The sequence below is a fragment of the Lissotriton helveticus genome, chromosome 3_1, assembly GCF_964261635.1.
Source record: "Lissotriton helveticus chromosome 3_1, aLisHel1.1, whole genome shotgun sequence".
Classification (NCBI taxonomy): domain Eukaryota; kingdom Metazoa; phylum Chordata; class Amphibia; order Caudata; family Salamandridae; genus Lissotriton; species Lissotriton helveticus.
In genome coordinates this window covers 1578742318-1578764127 of record NC_136061.1, presented here as the reverse complement: position 1 = coordinate 1578764127, position 21810 = coordinate 1578742318, and the positions used below count along the sequence as shown (strand labels likewise).

The following is a 21810-nucleotide window of genomic DNA, read 5'->3' as shown; positions in this document are numbered from 1 at the left end:
GCCCAATGGGCTGCCATGCGTCGATACAGGCATCGCTGCCATGCGTCGACGCATGGGCAAAAACAACAGGTGATGGACAGAATGCAGAACATTGTCATACATTCACCCCAGTACAGAGATCTGGGCCTAAATCCATCGTTTTTTTGCCCTCCACACCACCCCAGGTCAGACATGGCCATATCTAAATCAGCCTTGACCCTGTGCCTCAAGGGAACAGTCCAGCCCGAACTGCCAAGCCATGTCCTTCCTGGACCGGAATCAAGCATCCAAGGACCGGTTTCTGGCTATCAGCCGTCATCAGCCTGGATAGCTTGACTCCAGTGGTGTGGAGAGCATGGGACTCACGTCTGAGCATACCCATCCCATTCGGGGCGACAAAGGCAAAAACAACAGGTGATGGACAGAATGCAGAACATTGTCATACATTCACCCCAGTACAGAGATCTGGGCCTAAATCCATCGTTTTTGTGCACTCCACACCACCCCAGGTCAGACATGGCCATATGCAAATCAGCCTTAACCCTGTGCCTCATGGGAACAGTCCAGCCCGAACTGCCAAGCCATGTCTTTCCTGGAACGGAATCAAGCATCCAAAGACCGGTTTCTGGCTATCAGCCGTCATCAGCCTGGATAGCTTGACTCCAGTGGTTTGGAGAGCATGGGACTCACGTCTGAGCATACCCATCCCACTCGGGGCGACAAAGGCAAAAACAACAGGTGATGGACAGAAAGCAGAACATTGCCATACATTCACCCCAGTACAGAGATCTGGGCCTAAATCCATCGTTTTTGTGCACTCCACACCACCCCAGGTCAGACATGGCCATATGCAAATCAGCCTTGACCCTGTGCCTCATGGGAACAGTCCAGCCCGAACTGCCAAGCCATGTCTTTCCTGGACCGGAATCAAGCATCCAAGGACCGGTTTCTGGCTATCAGCCGTCATTAGCCTGGATAGCTTGACTCCAGTGGTGTGGAGAGCATGGGACTCACGTCTGAGCATACCCATCCCACTCGGAGCGACAAAGGCAAAAACAACAGGTGATGGACAGAATGCAGAACATTGTCATACATTCACCCCAGTACAGAGATCTGGGCCGAAATCCATCGTTTTTTTGCACTCCACACCACCCTAGGTCAGACATCGACGATGGCAGAATGAGGCACGCATAGAAACAGGAAAAAATCCAAGAAGAAATGAATACATTTCTCCTTGTGCCTACCTACGCCTCCCCTGGAGGAGGCGTAGCATTCAGATGCATTTCCAGGTTTACCATTTCTCGTAAATCTGGATATATGTCAGGGTCCATGGGTGTTGCGTAAGCACACCCACAGCAACACCCATGTAACACCCCTTTCACGCAAAGTGCTGCTTGTAAAGGGGCCATATTTACAAGAACAGTAAAAGCCACGCAGGGTGTGGCTTTTCCTGTCCTTCTAAATATGGGGGATTAAAATGTGCAGCCCTATGTATATACCAATATGAATGCAGCCCACTAGAGGGGCATCTTCAAATAAAGAGAGCAGTGGTGTCCTCTGAGTGCTGTGCTCAGTTATTCTCAAGTGTACCAATCCTCTGTGCTGCCCAAAGCAGAGCTTTATGACTCAAGGGAAACATGTAACAGTACAGCTAATGGTAGCTACAACACACATGTTGATATCCCGCAGTGTCACCACATTCAGGCCTTTCATACGATACGACACACCAAAGTAGCTCTGATATCTATCTCTAAGTCGAAACATGCTGGGTTGTAGCGTGCCATAACTAAACTGCATTACATAAATGTAATTTCGGTGGATAGACCAACAAGCAAGATCCCGGAAAAAGTCACGACATGTAGCAGCAGGACCTGCCTGAAAGAGCATAAACAAACAAAAACCACAAAGCACTCATGACTCATGAAAGGCGGAACGAGGAATCACCAAAAGCATTTATAGTGTTCATCAACACTGCATTTTGCTCATCAAGGCATCGTATGCACAACCTATCAACAATTCTAAAGTCAGAACATGGAGTCCAGTTTAACATGGACAGATTTCTACAAGAAATACTTCGATGCAGAGAAGTGTTTGGCAAAATACCTTTCACCTCAATCTGACTTCGTAAATGATTCAGTGGTGCAGCCAATAGCTCGAGTTTCCAACTTCTTTGCTTCTGGTATGTAAGTTACTGCCTTTCGTAGTATTTTCACTTGAATCGATTCTGTGTAGAAAAAAGCTATGCAAAATCCTTCTCTCTTAAGCTTCCTGTATTTCATTATGAAATGTTGGAAAACAACAGGAATTTTATGCAATTTTGACATTTGTGTGAAAACTGTGGCTTTTGTAATTCTTTTGTTATTGATTAAAATGTGACATATCAATCCCTTGTAAGTTTAGAGTGAAATCATGTGTTGAAAACCTTTGCAAAATATGCCGTTTTTTACAAAATGCTTGTGATGTACCAGTGCAAGAAGAATTTACAGTCTTTACAATAATTTTGAAGTCAAATTAAATTGGTTGGACCTTTCTCTTGGATATGTTGAGTAACGAGTAACTTCATGGGAACATGCTATCTAAAGAACAGTGGGCCATATTATCAGGAAAGGGCGATACATTATTGCCGCTTTTATCGGCAGGAAACTGCCGCTAAAGCGGCGATAATGGGCTTGATAATATGCCCATGTGAATTCCCATAGAAGCCCAGGTTCTGGTGTTAACCTGGGCTTCTGTGGGAATTCACAAGGGCATATTATCAAGCCCATTATCGACGCTTTAGCGGCAGTTTTCTGCCGATAAAAGTAGCGATAATGTATCGCCCTTTCTTGATAATATGGCCCAGAGTTAGTGAAACTAGTTCAACTTTGCTATTATTTCATGCACCTTACCTACTCAACATAACATCATAACATCAGACCTGCACGACCACCAAGGGGGATCTGATATATCATACTTAATCTAGATCCCTCGAATGTGTAAATAACACTAGTCCCATGGGTCAAAGATGTAAACTTTGTAAAGGAGAACAGACACAGGTCCCACAAAACACAAAAAATGTGTGAAGACAGAGAGAGTGCCTCACGGTAGTAACACCCGAGGGGGTTCCTGGTTACCAATTACCAGTATACCCACTTCTCATCATCGGTCACTCTCTCTATGTGTGGTGTGTAAGAAAGAACCACATTTACACATGTGCATCAATAATAATAGTGATTTGTAAAAAAGTGAACAAATACCAATGTGCACTATTATAAGCCGTGTCCTGCTATACCTGGAAACCCCCAAGGAAAACAAACCAATGTGTTTGATTCAACCAAAAAAAATTATTAAAAAAATATATGTTGAGGATTGCTGGCTATCTGTCTTTATTCTGGTGCTGCAAGCCTCCCAATTTAAAAATGGTTACTTATATTACATCCATATTTATATAATGCCGACATGCTTCATTGCTCCACTCTCAGCAACTTCATCAGGGCAATCTGGGGTTCTCAATTCTTAGCCTTCACACTTTTATTTAAGTCGGACCTGCGTCAATATTTAAAACAGAACACAGTGGTGAAATAATGAAAACCCTCCAGCCGAGGGTCTGCATTTGAGGACACTTAGACATACCATATATTGAATATCAAAATAAGCAAGAATTACCTTATGATTGCCAAATCAGGACGTACCGGCAATCATACACAGGACCCCGTGTCACGTGATCACGTGTCCGCCAGTGGCTTGTAAGTCTCAAGCCCCCTAGATAAAACCAATGTGTAGAAGAAATGCTGCATGTCAGGCACAGATGCATATATCACAAACAGTCTCCACTCTGTGCGATAATATACGGTAATTGTGAGGTAAGCCCCGCTGTTCATTACGGGTTACATTATACCACACATCGTGAAACCACCCTCTTTCTGACGTCACGTCGCTCAACATCAACAATTTCCACGGTAGTAGTACGCTCAAAAATGTGTAGAAGTTGGTCGTTCACACTAGCGTTCAAACTACTCATTCTATACTAGTCTGCATCGACAGGCAGCCCAACCCACGGTCGCCACCGCCTGTGCAAAACACTATCGGGCATCAAGGAATGCCTGATCGGACATCTAGCAGCCCACTCTCAGTTGTCTTTGCTAGGGCGTCTGTGGACACCGGTCACATACATACACACTTCCGCCCCAAGCCTTACTAGTGCCGCGTCCCTCCGGCGCCTCCGACGATCCCACGGCTTCACTCCCGTCTGAACACGGAAGTAGCCAGGGGTCGTGACCACGCCCATCGCGTAGCGTGACCTAAGCGTCAGGGGTCACTGCATCAGCCTTCATGAGTAGGAATCCTTTCAAGATGTGCCGCATTCCAAATGGTCATGGATAAGCGGCGGGACGTAATTTGTTAGCCACATATTCAATAAGAGGGTTTATCATGAAGAGAACACTCCCCTTTATACTGCAAGATATTAATTAAATTCTCGCCACATTAAGAAAGACAATCGAAGTGACAATGCCCCCACCTTCTAAAAGGGAAATAGTGTAAAGAAATTCCCTTAAAAAGATTTCGTAATAAGCAGGTCCGGACTTCAGTGATGATCGTATTCAATTCTTTATTAGTCAATCCAAAACAGATAAAATCCAAATGTACATGAAATTTCTCTTTTAGCCAACGCGTTTCGTCTCGAAAACGAGACTTCTTCAGGGCTAAAAATAAAACATAAACTAATTACACACCCAAAATATATGTACATAGCTATTTACAAGATTAAAAGACAAACTCGTCATTAACGTTCAAAAGGCAATTCCAGCCAATCCAAGATGTTTTATCTTTTCGAAAAAATATTAAAAAAATTCATGTTACATTTTGGAGAAGAGAATAAAGATGCATTGCGAACGATTTGGGAGGAAGGGATATTTCTACAAACTAATTTGTAAATATTTGGTAGGCAATATGAAAAAATCCTAAATAGAAAATCTCACTTAGGAAAAAGTTTCACAAATCATAGGGACCACTAGTCATAAAAAGCATTTTGTAAGGTTTTTGTGCACATAACTTGCATCTCCTAGACATGTTGAATTATATAGTATAATGAACTATGACACATACATCGATAAAATGTCTGTACTAGTTCAAAAATGAAATGATTGCTCTTGTGTCAGTAACATAGGATTTACTATCCTGGAAAATACATGAAATGCATTTTTTCAGCTTCTAACATTTATCCATAAAGATCTTGTATAATACAATTAATTTCACAAAACAATACATACTATAAATAGCTAGTATGTGCACATTCTGGTTTTAATTCTAGAAAGTCAAATCTGTCATTGGGGCAACATCTGAAAGGTTTGAATCATATAAAACCACAACTTGTTTTTACATTTTATCCAGATAATTTATGTTTGTGCAACAATGTATATCTTCACCTGGAATATAATATATTACAAATATCCTTAATTCAAATGTTTTGGTAGGAGTCATAATGATTGCCGAATATGAATAGAAGACACTGTCGGCCAACAATATATTTCCATATCTCTCGATTACTGGGGTCTGATTTGGGCACAGCCCTATCCTATATTTTAGATAAATATGACACTATATGCTAATTCATATAGATTGTCAAATGGTTATATGTACCAGTCACTCGTTATCTTAATCTGAAAAAATTTAATGTTAAATAACACTAAAAGGGCGAGAAAATACCTGTCTTATTCTCGCTGTGTCTCATATATGATGTGAGAAAACAAAAAGAAATAAGACCAACGTAAATAAATGTTGACTTCATTCATATAATCTACAAGAAAGAAACTGCAATTCAGTAGCTGGGAAAGTCTCTAAATTGCATAACTTAAAACAAAGAAAAATACTGATTAGTCAAAGCTCCCATCTCGGCTTTGAAAATAAAACCAGAGGGAAGGTTGGATATTGATTCTGTTCGTATGCGCTGCATAAAATGGACAAGCGAACCCAGTTTTTTTAAAAGAGCGTTATGTAATTATGACAAAAGGGGATACGAAAATTTAGTGACTTTGAATTCAGGACCTTGAATTCAGGGCTTAAGGCAAAAATGTATTACCGATTGCTCAAAAGTTCCGGTCCCGGCTTTGAAGATAAAGCAAAGGTGAGTTACTAGATAGCTCTGATGGTAACTACAAAGGACAGATTTTAAGGCTAAAAATATCTTTAACTTCTAAAGCTAGAAACAGCTTGAAAACCCAATTCGCAATAGTTTTCGGCCAAACCTACCGAAAAAAGGCATGGTAGCCAGAAACAAAAAACAGCGTCCACGATTTGGCAGTACTAGAATGGGGTCTGTGGAACCGGCCCATTTTATAGTGCTGTTGATTAGTAAAATAGAAACACCTGAGTGAGAATCTGGTAAGCGCACCGTAATTATTAACCCCGGATGTATTTTGGTTGTCATGGTTGCGGTCAGAGAAAAACTTGTCGGCCATCTTGAAGTTCTAAATATTCATCGAACGAGCCAGGTTTTTGACAATAGTGTATCTATAATTGAGCTAGACGGTACCCCAACGACACGGGATTTGGAGATTTTTAACTGGAATGAGCACAAATGGATAAGAGTGATATCGTGCACATTGAAGACCCCAGATATTGCACTTTCGTAACGGTTCCGATCAGAGGTAACCTAGTCGGCCATCTTGAAATTTCTAGATAAATGACGAAACGTTCAATATTACAGACAATTTTTTCATGCTTTACTAAATTATACCTCAGAAAAAATGGTTTTATGCTTTTCAAATGGGCAAGCCTATTCGTGCAATAAAGCCGCACATTTTAAGCCTAATAAGAGTTAGGTTCACCAGGTTCCCAAGTAGCAAAAATCCTGTCGGCCATTTTAAAATGTGACGGAGTACCAAGAGCAAGTCTGTGCACATGCAGAATGTATCCACGCATGATAGTATTAAAAGTCTTATATTGTTGAGGTTGGAATTATGAAAAACAAAAACCATCCTGCAATACAATTGACCACAATCCTTCGAGATTGTGTTTTACAGCGAATATTGACATCTAAAGTCATACATTGTAGTCAAAAAAATTAAACATTTATCATTTGTAAAAATATCCCAATATAGAGGTGACAAAAGAAATGTAGGTATATTAAAGCAATATTATCATTTTAGCTACACATTATAATCTCAGTTTGAAGTAATTATCCTATAAAAATCTCTCGAGTCACACATTATAATTGAGATTCATAAACATTTAACATTTGCAAAGTAAGAAGTTGACATAATATTGTCGTTTTGATCACAGATTATATTCACAGTTTAAAAACCACAAAACAGAAGATGATTTTGTATGGCAAGAAGGCTACAGTTATGTTCACTGAAAATTTTCAAAATTTACAGAAAGTGATGACATTCATTATTCTGATTGAGCCCATATTGAACACTTCTTAAGCAGCAAATCCATTTTGAATCCATTTGTCTAAGATCTAGCTCTCTATTGCCACCTCTGTCATTGGCTTTAATGTGATCAATTGCATTTGGGGCCCAAAAGCTGAAACTTGGTGTGACCACATAATAATCTATGCACGCTATATCGAGTGAGGTCGCAGTATTTGAACAACGGATCTTACAAGAGATAGAATCCCTTGAATTTAATCACGAGCGACAGCAGGGTCAGAATATGAGCAGGGATGACTGGACGGCTGTGAGATCTTTACAACAGAATACCGCTATTACTATCAAACAAGCCGACAAAGGTGGGGCGGTTGTTGTGCTGAATACTGATGACTACGAAGCAGAAATATTTAAGTTGTTAGGGGTCCGTACTAATTACCATCCCCTCACGCGTGATCCCACCCCTGAATTACTTGACATCATCAAGCAGATGGTAGCGGACGCGGTGGCCAAAAAGTGGATTACTCCGAAAGAGGCAGATTTTATAATTTCATTATTAACACCAAACACGGGTACCGGCGTTTTACGCCAAAAATCCATAAACCCCAACGCCCGCCTCCTGGCCACCCCATTGTCTCTGGGATCCAGTCAGTGCTTGAACCGCTATCCCAGTTTGCTGACTTTTTCCTCAGGGAAGCAGTGGTCACACAAAAATCCTATGTACAGGATACCACTAATATACTGAATATTTTAAAAGATATTGATTTTGATCAGAAGAACCAAATGCTGATTACCATCGACATTGAGTCGCTGTGTACCAGCATCCCCCAGGATGCCACGCTGGTGGCAGCAGCGAGGGCCCTGGGGGCAATGGAATGGTTCTACGACACGCCGCAGACATTTGTGATGCAATGCATAGAGCTGGTACTTACCAGGGACCTCGATGGGGGCTACATTTGCCCCCAGTCTGGCCTGCATATATGTGGCAATCAAAAAACAGTGTACTGGGGTGCACAGCAGTATTTCAATAAAGTTCATACAAGTTTAAAGGTGCCACATAAGCAACGTCAGGTGTCCCTCGGCGTTTAAGTAATCAAAACACAATGTGAGTTCAGTGAACCACTGGTCCCATCCTTATGTGCACACAATATATTTTCCTATAAATGCAGGAATTTCAAACTTTTTCATCGGTAGTTCATATTGTTTTTATTTTCTTTCTGCTTCATAAATCAATGATTATTTATATTTGCGCATTGTGGCTCTGACGCAGTATCCCTGATGAAGGGGCACAGAATGGCCCCGAAATGCATTGGATGTTGATGTATTTGAATTAAGAGATATCAGTATGCTCTGAGAAAAAGAGCCACAATGCGCAAATATAAATAATCATTGATTTATGAAGCAGAAAGAAAATAAAAACAATATGAACTACCGATGAAAAAGTTTGAAATTCCGGCATTTATAGAAAAATATATTGTGTGCACATAAGGATGGGACCAGTGGTTCACTGAACTCACATTGTGTTCTGCATATATGTGGGCCAGTTCGAGGAGAATGTGGTGTACCTTCCTTCCAACTCATATTTGGGTTGGAAGGATTATGGAGAAGATATATCGATGATGTCCTCTGTATCTGGACAGGTACAGAGGACCTACTCCAGATGTTTTTGCAGTGGCTTAATCAAGCGGACACCAGTCTGCGTTTTACCTGGACTATCAGCAATGTATCAGCGGTATACCTTGATGTGGATATCGCGGTGATGGATTGCAAACTGACAACGAGTGTACACCAAAAGAGCACTGACAAAAACTCTCTCCGCCATTATAAATCTTTTCATCCCAGGGCCCTCAGGGATAACCTTCCAGTGGGGCAGTTCTTGAGATATCGGCTGAACTGCTCCACCACAGAAGCCTTCATGGATCAATCAGAGGAGCTTGTCACTAAACTTAAGAATAGAGAATACCCAGCGAAAGTGATAAAAAATGCACGTAAGAGGGCATTGAACACTCCACGTGAAGCGCTTTTGGAAAGAAATGTCAAAGAGAAGCAAACGTGTCTTCCAATATAACTGGCGAGGCTTGGGTGGAGCATTTTTCTAAAATTTACGCCACACCTGGTACCTCTCTAGACATTGTCCCCCTACCTATCACTGCCGGGCCTCTATATATTTTATTATCCGAGGTCGAAGATGCCATAGCGGAGAGCGCTGGAAATAAAGCTCCCGGCCCGGATGGTCTTTCAATCGATCAGATCAAATCTGAGATTAATTTCTGGGCCCCCTTACTATGCGACCTATTTAATAACCTAACTGACAGCTCAATTCCTGAATCATGGTCGAATAGTGTCATCGTACCGATATTCAAAAAGGGTGACAGGATGGACCCTGCCTGTTACCGGCCGATTTCACTGATCGATAATACGTTAAAGGTCCTTGGAAGGGTAATTTTTAAAAGGATCAGGAACTGGGCTGAGGAAAATAATGTTTTAAATTGTAGTCAACTAGGATTTAGGAGTCACGTGGGCACCATCGAAAAATGTATTAATTTGAATTTGATCATGGCGAAATATATTATTGTAAAGAAGTCCCCGCTTTATTTGGGATTCATGGATTTGAGTTCTGCATTTGATTTTGTTAATCGTTCTAGTTTGTGGTCACTTTTACTTAATTATGGTTTGGATGATTCATTGGTATACTTTCTTTCTTACTTACATAGGGATTTAAAAGCCAGAGTACGTATCAATAATGAGGGCGAATTATCTAATGACATTTTTATTAGCAGGGGAGTTAGACAGGGCTGCGTACTCGCCCCACTGCTTTTTATTTTATATATTAACGGGTTGAGCAGCACTTCGAGCAAGACCACCAAGGATGTACCTATTGTAAATGGTTCCCCCATTACTGTTTTACTCTATGCGGATTACGCAGTTTTAATGGGGCGTACACCCAATGCTTTACGTATTTTAATCACTGGGTTTGTTGCTTTTATGTCCGAGTTGGGTTTAAATACCAATTTTAATAAATCATTCATTATGAACTGTGGACCAAAAAAATATAACATTACCTCAATCAAATCAGGTGATAACACCTTAAAATGCACTAGCACTTTCCCTTATTTAGGGTTATTATTCTCTAATACAGGCTCATGGCAGCCCCATGCTGCCTATGCAAGAAACAAAATTGCTAAATCAATTAATTTGATCTTATCTCTCCGACAACCCAAACAGGCGGATGTTACTACTCCACTCCTCAACATTTATCGTACTCAGTGTCAACCAACAGGGACATATGGAGCAGAAGTGTGGGGTTATTGTAACAGCATGTCTATTCAGTTGGAGGAAAATAGATTTTGCAGGCGGGTGTTGGGGGGAGTCCCTTGTGCCCCCACATTTATCTGTCACAATGAACTTAGGTTGCCATATATCCAGGATTTTATTAGATCTAGGCCTGCGCTTTTTTGGATAAAAATATGGCTAAACCCAGCGGCAACCCTAACACGTAGCATAATATCCGATTGCTTACTATGTGAAAGATCCCACCGTGTACCCTGGTTAACTGCTGTTGAGAATAGCCTGTTGAGTGTGGGACAGGGCTCATTATTTAGCTCCCCTAATACCATTGTTCATGCTCATAAGAACATTGTTAAACGGGCATTACTTGACCTTTACAGGGAGGAACGGATGAGATCTGAATTTGCTAAAACTGCGGTTATTAAATATTTGCCTCATGCCGATTCAGATAACGATAACTTAAATAAGCGCTGTAGATATCTGTCAATCCCGATAGGAAGATGGAACCGGAGTCTACTGTTCCGATTCCGGGATGGAAGCATTGTTAACCTATTAAGCTTCCCCCTCGGCTATAATAAAAACTTAGAACAGTTGGATTGTCCCTGCTCTGAAGGTGGGAAACAAAGCTTGTCACATTATTTTTTCTTTTGTGGTCATTATAAATTGTATACCCGCCAATATTTAATGCCGATTCTCCGCAAACAAAATCAAAGGGATTTTATTATGGCATTGAGAACCTTACAAACTCTGTCAACAGACGAGGTAATATGTACTGTAAGCTGTTTTCTAAAAGCCTGTGTGAGATCAAGGGCAAGCATGGAACATGCCTGATGGACTACGGTATTTTTGTCATTGAACGCACATTGCACCTTTATGACATATTTAGCACATAGATTTAACTGTATGCTCGCTTGGATGTAAATGATTATTTTAAGGAAAGGATAAACTGAAACCTATGACTAAAATTACCTGCACACTAAAGATCCTTCTTATTATGTATTATGCACTTTATGCTATATATGCTGCTTTAAACCTTATTGGGAAAGTTCCGTCTTACCTAATACTTTTAAGTATATGCTTTTTATGTGCTTTTAATGTGTTTTAAATTGTATGTACTTTTATGGATGTACCAAACTCCGAATAAAGATCATTTGACTTGACTTGTGTCTTCCAGTGGTTACCACCTTTGACCCCTTGTCCACCAGAATGAGACAAATCATTAGAAAACACTGGTCCATTTTGGATACGGCCACAAGTAAGATGCTGGTTCTGATGTTTGCCTTCAAAAGGGCGTCCAATTTATGTGACAAGCTGGTCCATACCCGATGCCCCTCGGCAGTCCAGCCGAGCACCATTCCTACTGGACACTATCCTTGCTCTGTGTGCAGCTACACCTCAGCAACGAAAAGTGTCGTCCTGCATAATGGTAGAACTTGGTTCTTAAACCGCTTCAGCAATTGTAATACATCTCACGTTATTTACAGACTGACTTGCAGTTGTGGGCTTTATTATTTTGGCCTCACTTCTCGGAGAGTAAAGATCTGTATACAGGAACACCTCAGCACTATCAGAGCCAAGAAACTCACTACTCGCATAGTACAACATTTCATGGAAGAGGGACCTGACCAAAAAGATCTCACATGGACAGTCTTAGAGAAGGTAGTGGGTGATACACACAATCTAGAGACAATTTATGCGAGAAAAGAGGCAAAGTGGATTTTTTTAGAAAAGGCGGACCTGGTGGGGTTGATTGAAAATATTGAATGGAACGAAGTGAGTAGGAGGTGAACTCTGTACCCCAAGCATTTCATCCCCTAGAGCACCTGTACCACTTTCTCCTTTCTGTAGTATGAGGAGATATACACGCTACTTCCCACCAGGCAGAATGTAACCCCAGTATTCCCCCATGTCACCTTTAAGCCCGCACTGAGTCTGGCAAATGTTGATAATCAAGATGACCTTGGTGGTTTCAGTTGTACGTAGGAGTTCTGGGTATCTTGTCCAGGTTGGAATGAGCAGCCATTTAATATGTTGTAACCCCACACCACATTGTCTGGTGTGTGCACCAGCTTGTTCACACAGGTTGGTGTTGGCAGTGTAAGTTATTTTGAGGAACTTTTTCCAAATAAAAGTCTTTTTAAGGGAATTTCTTTACACTATTTCCCTTTTAGAAGGTGGGGGCATTGTCACTTCGATTGTCTTTCTTAATGTGGCGAGAATTTAATTAATTTCTTGCAGTATAATGGGGAGTGTTCTCTTCATGATAACCCCTCTTATTGAATATGTGGCTAACAAATTACATCCCGCTGCTTATCCATGACCATTTGGAATGCGGCACATCTTGAAAGTATTCCTTCTCATGATGGCTGCTGCAGTAACCCCTGACGCTTAGGTCACGCTACGCGGTGGGCGTGGTCACGACCCCTGGCTACTTCGGCGTTCAGACAGGAGTGAAGCCGTGGGATCGTTGGAGGCGCCGGAGGGACTAGTAAGGCTTGGGTCGGAAGTGTGTATGTATGTGACCGGTGTCCACGGACGCCTTAGCAACGAAAACTGAGAGTGGGCTGCTAGATGTCCGATCAGGCATTCCTTAATGCCCGATAGTGTTTTGCACAGGCAGTGGCGACTGTGGGTTGGGCTGCCTGTCGATGCAAACTAGTATAGAATGAGTAGTTTGAACGCTAGTGTGAACGACCAACTTCGACACATTTTTAAGCATACTACTACCGTGGAAATTGTTGATGTTGAGCGACGTGACGTCAGAAAGAGGGTGGTTTCACGATTTGTGTGGTATAATGTAACCCGTGATGAACAGCGGGGCTTCCCTCACAATTACCGTATATTATCGCACAGAGTGGAGCCTGTTTGTGATATATGCATCTGTGCCTGACATGCGGCATTTCTTCTACACATTGGTTTTATCTAGGGGGCTTGAGACTTACCGAGCCACTGGCGGACACGTGATCACGTGACACGGGGTCCTGTGTATGATTGCCGGTACGTCCTGATTTGGCAATCATAAGGTAATTCTTCCTTATTTTAATATTCAATATATGGTATGTCTAAGTGTCCTCAAATGCAGACCCTGGGCTGGAGGGTTTTCATTATTTCACCACTGTGTTCTGTTTTAAATATTGACACAGGTCTGACGTTAATAAAAGTGTGGAGGCTAAGAATTGAGAACCCCAGATTGCCCTGATGAAGTTGCTGAGAGTGGAGCAATGAAACATGTCGGCATTATATAAATATGGATGGTATATAAGTAACCATTTTTAAATTGGGAGGCTTGCAGTACCAGAATAAAGACAGATAGCCAGAAATCCTCACCATATCATTTTTTTATATTTTTTTGGGTTGAATCAAACACATTGGTTTGTTTTCCTTGGGGGTTTCCAGGTATAGCATGACACGTCTTATTATAGTGCACATTGGTATTTGTTCACTTTTTTACAAATCACTATTATTATTTATGCAGATGTGTAAATTTGGTTCTTTCTTACACACCACACACAGAGAGAGTGACCGATGATGAGAAGTGGGTATACTGGTAATTGGTAACCAGGAACCCCCTCGGGTGTTACGACTGTGAGGCACTCTCTCTGTCTTCACACATTTTTTGTGTTTTGTGGGACCTGTGTCTGTTCTCCTTTACAAAGTTTACATCTTTGACCCATGGGACTAGTGTTATTTACACATTCGAGGGATCTAGATTAAGTATGATATATCAGATCCCCCTTGGTGGTCGTGCAGGTCTGATGTAATGTTGAGTAGGTAAGGTGCTTTTTGTTTACAGTTCAACCTCTTAGACCAACTCGTCCTAAATTGGAAAGATGAAAGTAGGAATATATTGGCTGGGAATGAGTCTAAATTAGTCATTATTAGCAAGGCTGTTCTACTAAGGTATGCTACAACTTTACCCAAATGGGAGCATGGTTGTTGTCCACAACTAAGTGGTAAACCATGTCATCTAATACCTCATGTCCTCAGTCATTTAGGGCCGCGCATCGTCCTGCTTGTTGTCCTTCCAAATCATGTCTAATCTCTGCATACTCAATAACCGTGCTGCTGCAGTTAAGTAGGGCATTTTACAGCTTCTTTTACCCTCTACTCAAGGTCCTTTTTGCCTTCTTTAGTTCCTCCTGATAATGGATTGGTTCAACACTGGCAGGCATTCCTCACAGAGGAATTTCATTCAACTGGAATTCCCTTCCCTTCAAATGATGTGTTGGGCTCTATGTCTTGTAACTCTCTTTGAAATAACAGTAGCAGCAGAGATTGTTTAATTGTACCTATAACTGGGTCCTTGTATAAAAACACTATTATGTAAAACAGAGACCCTAAGGCAAATAAAGTAAATAAGTAAGTCAACATCAAGAAGATGTTAAATGACATGAGAGTACAGATTGAATCATTCGTCACCCTATGTCATAGATGTAATTAATGGTTTAATTTAAGCAAATGGACTGCAATTTTGAAGGTTGACTTTAAACCAAAGTTTAGAGTGGAACGTGATCACGCAAATCTACATTCTTTTTTTTGTCCTCATACGCCAGTAAAGATAATTTCGATATTGATTATACCGAGAATCTTTATGGAAGCTCTTTTTACAGACACCCAGAATGAATCTCACGGTGCCACCATGTGAACAGTCAGCTCAGTCTCCCAATTTACCAGACCCTTGGACTGATCTTAGGGTGGTTCATTCCGCAAAAAGGCCTAATCATTGGACAAAGTTGTTCATAGTCCATCGAGCCAAATAATACAGGGAGTCCAAAAATGCTTCCTTCTCTTCCATACCACTTTATCCAAACTGAGAGTATGCCTGATTTCCCTAATCCAATCTACATATGACGGTATAATAGTGCTCACCCACAGTTTACATATTTCCCTACGGGCTAGGACAATTAAATAAAGAAATAACTTGTTACTGTCTTGAGGTACTTGCTCATAATTAGAAGGAATTTTAAAAAAAACTTGTCGCGTACTAACCTGTATTTCATACCCAAAAAGGGCTTTCATACCTTCTTGTACTTCAAACCAAAATTCTCTAAGTGCAGGACAAGTCATGAACATATGGAGGTCATCTGCTTTTTCCAGATTACACTTTGGACAACACGGAGTAGGCCCCTTCGAGAATTTGTATACTCTATGGAGAGAAAACAAGTGGTTCCGCTTTAAATTGGCAGGTGAGACCGTAAGATGTAGTAAGTCAAAGGATACTTGCCATAAGTTCTGCAAGTCGACGTCCAAGACTTGGTCCCTCCATAGTTGTTCCGGAAGGATGAACTCTCCATCTTCTCCCTCGAGTATTATCCAATAAAGCACTGATGTTTTGAGGGTTCTTGTTTTCTTCATTAAGAGCTCATCCAAAAGAGTCTTAACGCCTTTATCCCCTGTAACAGCCTGGGCCCAGCTTTTAATTTGTAAATACTTAAATTTAGAGAAATTTTTATCTGTAAAAACAGAAATGTCTTCCCAGCTCAAAAGGTTCCCTTCAGGCAATAACTGGCCCCATGATCTGATGTTTGCACTCTGCAAAGCTATAGATAATAGGTCTTTGGTCCATTCAGGAGAACCAGGAGAGTCCCAAATTGGGGCCATAGCGGAATAATATGGGATGTTCAGCGCTCTCCTAATTCTGGCCCACACATATGCCATGTCTCTAAGGACCTTTAATCGCACTTTTTTTTAAAAACGCATGTCTCCAAACTTAAACAAAAATGCATTAGATCCTCCCTGGATCTCAGATAGCCTATTTTGAAACATGAAGTCTGTTTCTGTCTCCCCTAAGGTATCGAATAACCTTATTCCTGCCTTCAATAATAGGGTCCAGGCATATACTCTCAGATCTGGTGCGCACAGTCCACCCTTGCCTTTCTTTCTACGGAGCTTTTTCCATGAGATTCTTATACCTTTTTGAAGCCCAAATGAAGGAGTTCCATTTAGCTTGAATCTTAGTTAGTCAAATCTACACTCTTAGATTAGTCGAGAGAAGTGTCTATTGGACATCCATGTTAAAAATGTTAGGGAGATTGTGAATCAAAACCAGGTGACTCCCACATAACGTGCATTCTATTTGTAGCTGTCATGTTCTAGTGTTCTAAATGCAGGTGACTATAAGATGTCTAGAAGAAGGGGAGCCAATGAGTAATATTTATGAGCCCCTTGCACCGCCGTACCATCACTTGTTGTGATGCTCTGGCATCACATATCACAAATTCATATTTATGAGGTCATGCAAAGCCACTTTGCCTGGCTTAGTACGGCCTCATAAATATGGAGCAATGCAAGGCAGCGCAAATCACTTCATTGCCTTACTCTGCAATAGGGAGGCATTTCATTATTTTTGTTATTAATAATAATAATAATAATAATAAAGAATTATAATATTTCTTTTTAAAAGGGAGCAATTATGAAACTCATACAAAGATTAATTTGGTCACTTATAGTAAACTATTTCTTAAAGTCCATTATAGTACATCAATCATAGACCAAGCAACATGAGAGGCTCAAACACCTGGCATTAATACAATAATTGACCCAGCCATACATTCATAAGAAAGATTATACCAGTATTGCAGAATGGCAGTGGAAAGAGGGACATAAAATAATACCCAGACAACCCTGGTTTAGCCATCCAAGTTAAAACAATTAGATCAGGCAAATTCCATACCCCCCTATGGAGGCTTTTTATGGGTGTTGTGGTGGGTGCTTTGATGAATTTTGACATTTTCCCATATTTACATGTAGATCTGGGGATGAATAAAAACTTTACTCCTCCTCAAGGGAGACACAACAAGGAGAAATAACTTTATTTCTCCTCATTCGTTCCTCTTTTCATGCATGCTGTATTCTGCAGGACACATAGAAAGAGTAAAATGCCCCCCAGGATTGCTTTACTTGCTGATAATCCTGCCGGCATCACAGGCACCCTTGCACCATGCAAGGATGCCTCTGTTGGAGCTAAGCTTCCAAAACTTCACTGGGGGAAAGAATAAGAATGTACCTTATTAGATAAATACAGTGCATTCCTGCTCTTTCACTTTGACGTAGGGCAGCACGGAAAGATGACTTGCTGTGCTGTCCTACGTCAAATTCCCATAAATGAGGTCCGATTTCTTTCAGAATTAAAGGAACATTTTTTGAGCTGTAGTTCTAATGACCATAGTTTTTTAGAGAAAAAAGAGTGATTAAGGGCCATATGTAGGTTAATCCCAAATACGAATCTTAAATACCGATTATTACCGAATTTTACCGAATCGGTAATAAGAATTCGGTATTTGGGATGTAGTTAAAAATTCGGTAATATTTACTGAATCTGTAAAATTCGGTAAAGAAATACCGAATCCCCAACACCGATCGGTAAAAACCTAATCGGTAAAATCCGAATCTGTAAAATCCGATTCAGTAAATACCGATTCTGTAAATACCGAATCAGCAATTCAAAGAAAGAAACAATTAAGGAATCAGCATATCCGGTGCAACCACCCCAACTCCCAACCAGGAAGTGGCCACACCCATGCAGGTGCACTCAATCTGAAGCTGATGGAGAGGCTGGGAGAGCAGAGCAGAGCCCTTGAGACACTGGGATACTTACTCTAGGAAAACAGCACGATGTCAAGCAAGGACACTGAAAGGGAAGGAGCAGAGAGAAAGAGGAAGGTGAAATTCTGCACCATGGAGCTGCAGGTCCTTGTGGAGGAGGTAGTGAAGGAACACCACAAGTTGTTTGGCAAGCAGTCCCTGCAGGTGGCAGAATCTGCCAAAAGGAAGATTTGGCTGGCTATACAAACCAAGGTGAATGCCATTGGAGTGACCCCACGGGACATCGACGACCTCAAGAAGAGGTGGTATGACCTCTGGAGCGTGACAAAGAGAAAAATGGCTAAGCTCCAGAAATAAGCGAGGCAGACAGTAGGAGGGAGGAACAGGGCACCTGCCCTGACTGAGCTTGAGGAGCTGGTGGAGTCCATCATAGAGCCAAAGAGCATCTGTATGATTGGTGATGCAGACAGCTCAGCCCGAGCTGCCACTAAAAAAGGTAAGAAGCATGCACAGCAATCACCCCCAACCCTTCCCTTTCCCCAATGTGGTAGTGTGAATCAAACTCCAGTACAGGTTTTAGTATACACCAGCAATGCATTATGGGAGATGTAGTCAGTGAAACACCTACCATGTCAGGCAACACACCAAACAACAAGGCATGCAACACAAATCAGTGATGAGCAAGCTAAGTCAATAGAGACAGTGTTTCAGAGATGAGAATTTAATTGTATAAGCAGGGCTGCAGGACCACAGAGCTAATGTATGATTTTCTGTCCACAAGCGAGACATCTCGCAGGCGTCCCAAGGACAAGGAAGGCAGTGCACCCCCAAGAGAAGGCACACAGGAGGCGAGTACCAGTGCAGGGCACACCACACAAGCAACAGCGGCATCACCAACATTGCCAGCCTCGCCACACCTGCCAGCGTCACCACAGCTGCTGGCCTCCCCACAGCTGCCAGCGTCACCACAGCTGCTGGCCTCCCCACAGCTGCTGGCCTCACCACTTCTCCTGTCCTCACCTCAACTGGTAGCGTCACCGGCTGCAACAACACCTGCAGTGCAAAGAACCAGGAGGCATGTTGTTGGCACACTCCGGGGAATGGAGTCTTCCGCAGAAGACACGGTGGGGGGACACATCAATCGTGGCAGTTGAGGACAGCAATGCTCATCAGCAGTCCACCACCGAGGGGGCCCACACAGGTGCCAGACGCCACAGGGCCAGGGACAGCAGTCCAAACCAACATGGTGAGGGTCCTGGTGTCTTCTGCGACCTGGAGGCAAGTATGGTAAAGGTGCAGAGCATGCAGGGAAAGGCCATCCAGTCGGTCCAACGATAGATGAAGCAGCTAAATGAAAATGTAAAATACATTGATAAGGGCATCAGCTCAATGGCGGAGGGAATGAGAGAGATGGCTGCGGGACATGTCCCAGTCATGCTGCTGCTGTGCAGCAAGTTGGACGAGGACAGGGCAACAAGGCGCAGGGAGAGGTAGAGGTCTTAACAACACACAAGGGCAGTGAACCGCCTAGCCACTGCGACTTCCCTGCTCTGCAGGGGGTGCGTCAACATGCAGGAGGGACTGGCACACTGCAGAAGTGAAGTCTCCAGGGGCATTGTGAGGGTGACAAGTGCAGTTGAGGTGCTGCTGACTGCTCAGTCGGCAAATACAGGTGCTCTGGATGTGGGGGAGAGTGGGGAGACCACGAGTAGGAGCAGCATGACCCCCCCTGTTACTGATACCCGGAGGAGCAGCAGGCGGCATTGGTCTGCCACTGCCCACACAGCCAGTGAGGACAGCCAGCCAATGGCATCCAGCACCGGTGGGCATGCCCGTAGACACTGATGCTGCCCACACTCCCTGAACTGGAATGGGTGAAGTAACCCAGGACTTCCCTAATGGATGGCAACAATCGGACTGGCACATTTGGGCCTTTGTGTACTGGCGTAGTGCCAAAATATTAAAACTACGTCGTGTACATACAACTGGCTGTGTCTCCTTACTTACTTAGAAATAGTTGTGTGTAATCTCTGCCCGTCTTTGTCTTCCATCTGTTGCTGGCGCCAATCCTGCTGTGTTGGGCTCAGAGTGTGCAAATTCATCATCATCATCCTCAATATCTGTTAATTCTACTGCTGTTCCTTTCCTAGTGGCAAGGTTGTGCAGCATAGCGCAAGTTGCAATGATTTTACAGCAGATGAGGGGTGAGTACTGACGTGCGCCTCTGCTTTTGTGGAGGTAGCGGAACCTGCTTTTTAACAGCCCAAAGGTGCGCTCCACAACGTTGCATGTAGATTTGTGTGCCACGTTGTATCGTCTCTCACTTGGGGTTGATGGGGTCAGGTAGGGAGTGAGGATGAATGAGCGGACGGCATATGCACTATCGCCTATGTGGAAAAGAGAGAGCAATTAATCACATGCACAACAACACCTACATCTGCAGTATCTATCAGGGGGTGTCACAGTGTTTTACCTAGCAGGTACCCTATGAATTCTCCCGCTTCCAGGCGTGTGTAGATGCCACTGTTCTGGAAGATGTAGGAGTAGTGGGTGCTTCCAGGGAATTTGGCCACGATGTCTGTGATTATGTTGGCAGCATCACAGATTACCTGCACATTTATGGAGTGGGTTGACTTTCTGTTCCTGTAGATGTTCTCAGTGGCTGCATGGGGTAGATTGGGATGTGTGTGCCATCAATGCAGCCAATGACATGTGGGAACTGTGCCATTTGGTAAAAGTCAGTCTTGGTCTTCAGCAGTTCCGCATGTGTGTCAGGAAAGCTGATGTAATGATGCATTCTCTGCATCATGGCCTCCAGGAACTTCCTGGAGAAACAGGACAGGCAGATCTGAGACAACCCACCTTCCGCCGCTATCACCCCCTGGTAACTGCCAGATGCAAGTAGGTGTAGGCTACCGAGCACCTGCACATTTTTTTTTTTGCAGTTTTATATAGCGCGAACTAGAACCAAACCGAATCAGTTATCAGAGCGCTTTACATAGCACCAGTTACGTTACATGAGGACACACTTTCATTTTAGGCACGGGGAGATTAAGTGATTTGCCCAGAATCACAGGGGGTTTTTGGCGTCGTTAACGAGACTCGAACCAAGTTCCCCAGGTCCGAGGTCGAGCGCCTTAGCCGTTAGGCCAACCCCTCTCCCTCTCCCTCTCCCCTCATTTGAAGATATGGCGTGCGCCCTTGGTGTTGGGTGCTCCAGGAGTGGGTGCAGATCCCTTATCAAGTTCAGGATGGTGTGGGGGTGTAGCCTGTACCTTTCATGGATCTCTGCCTCAGTAAGTTGGAAGAGTGTGATCCGCTGTCTGTAGACTTGCTCCTCCCATCTCCAGATCCTCACTCCTGCTGCTTGTAGCCATAGCTGCCTTGCTATCACATAGAAAGCCGCCATTCTGATAACAATGTTGCATTTTGGGGCCTGTTTTATGCCCTGTACCTGGTTACCACCTGCTTTCAATCCATGGTAATTACCGACTCTTGGGGGGCATGGCTTGACTCGCGATCGGAATGGCCGCGCTGGGCTGAAGCTCCCGGCGCTTAGTAACCCATCTGGCATTTCCCATACACACAAACGGCTGAAAATTGGCACAGAGGCATCGGAACAATGTGGCACTACATTGTGGAAATCTGG

General features: G+C 42.8%; 1 protein-coding gene across 1 annotated transcript in view; it reads left to right on the top strand.

Moving 5' to 3' along the window:
• Nucleotides 1-1984: 1984 nt before the first annotated feature.
• The window catches only part of LOC144825055 (nicotinamide N-methyltransferase-like), a 119599-nt gene continuing 99773 nt past the window's right edge, over nucleotides 1985-21810 (top strand). Inside the window, exon 1 of the mRNA XM_078683965.1 lies at nucleotides 1985-2158. Coding sequence (XP_078540091.1) covers nucleotides 2011-2158 — 148 coding nt within the window. The 5' untranslated portion in view covers nucleotides 1985-2010. The remainder of the gene's footprint in view (nucleotides 2159-21810) is intronic.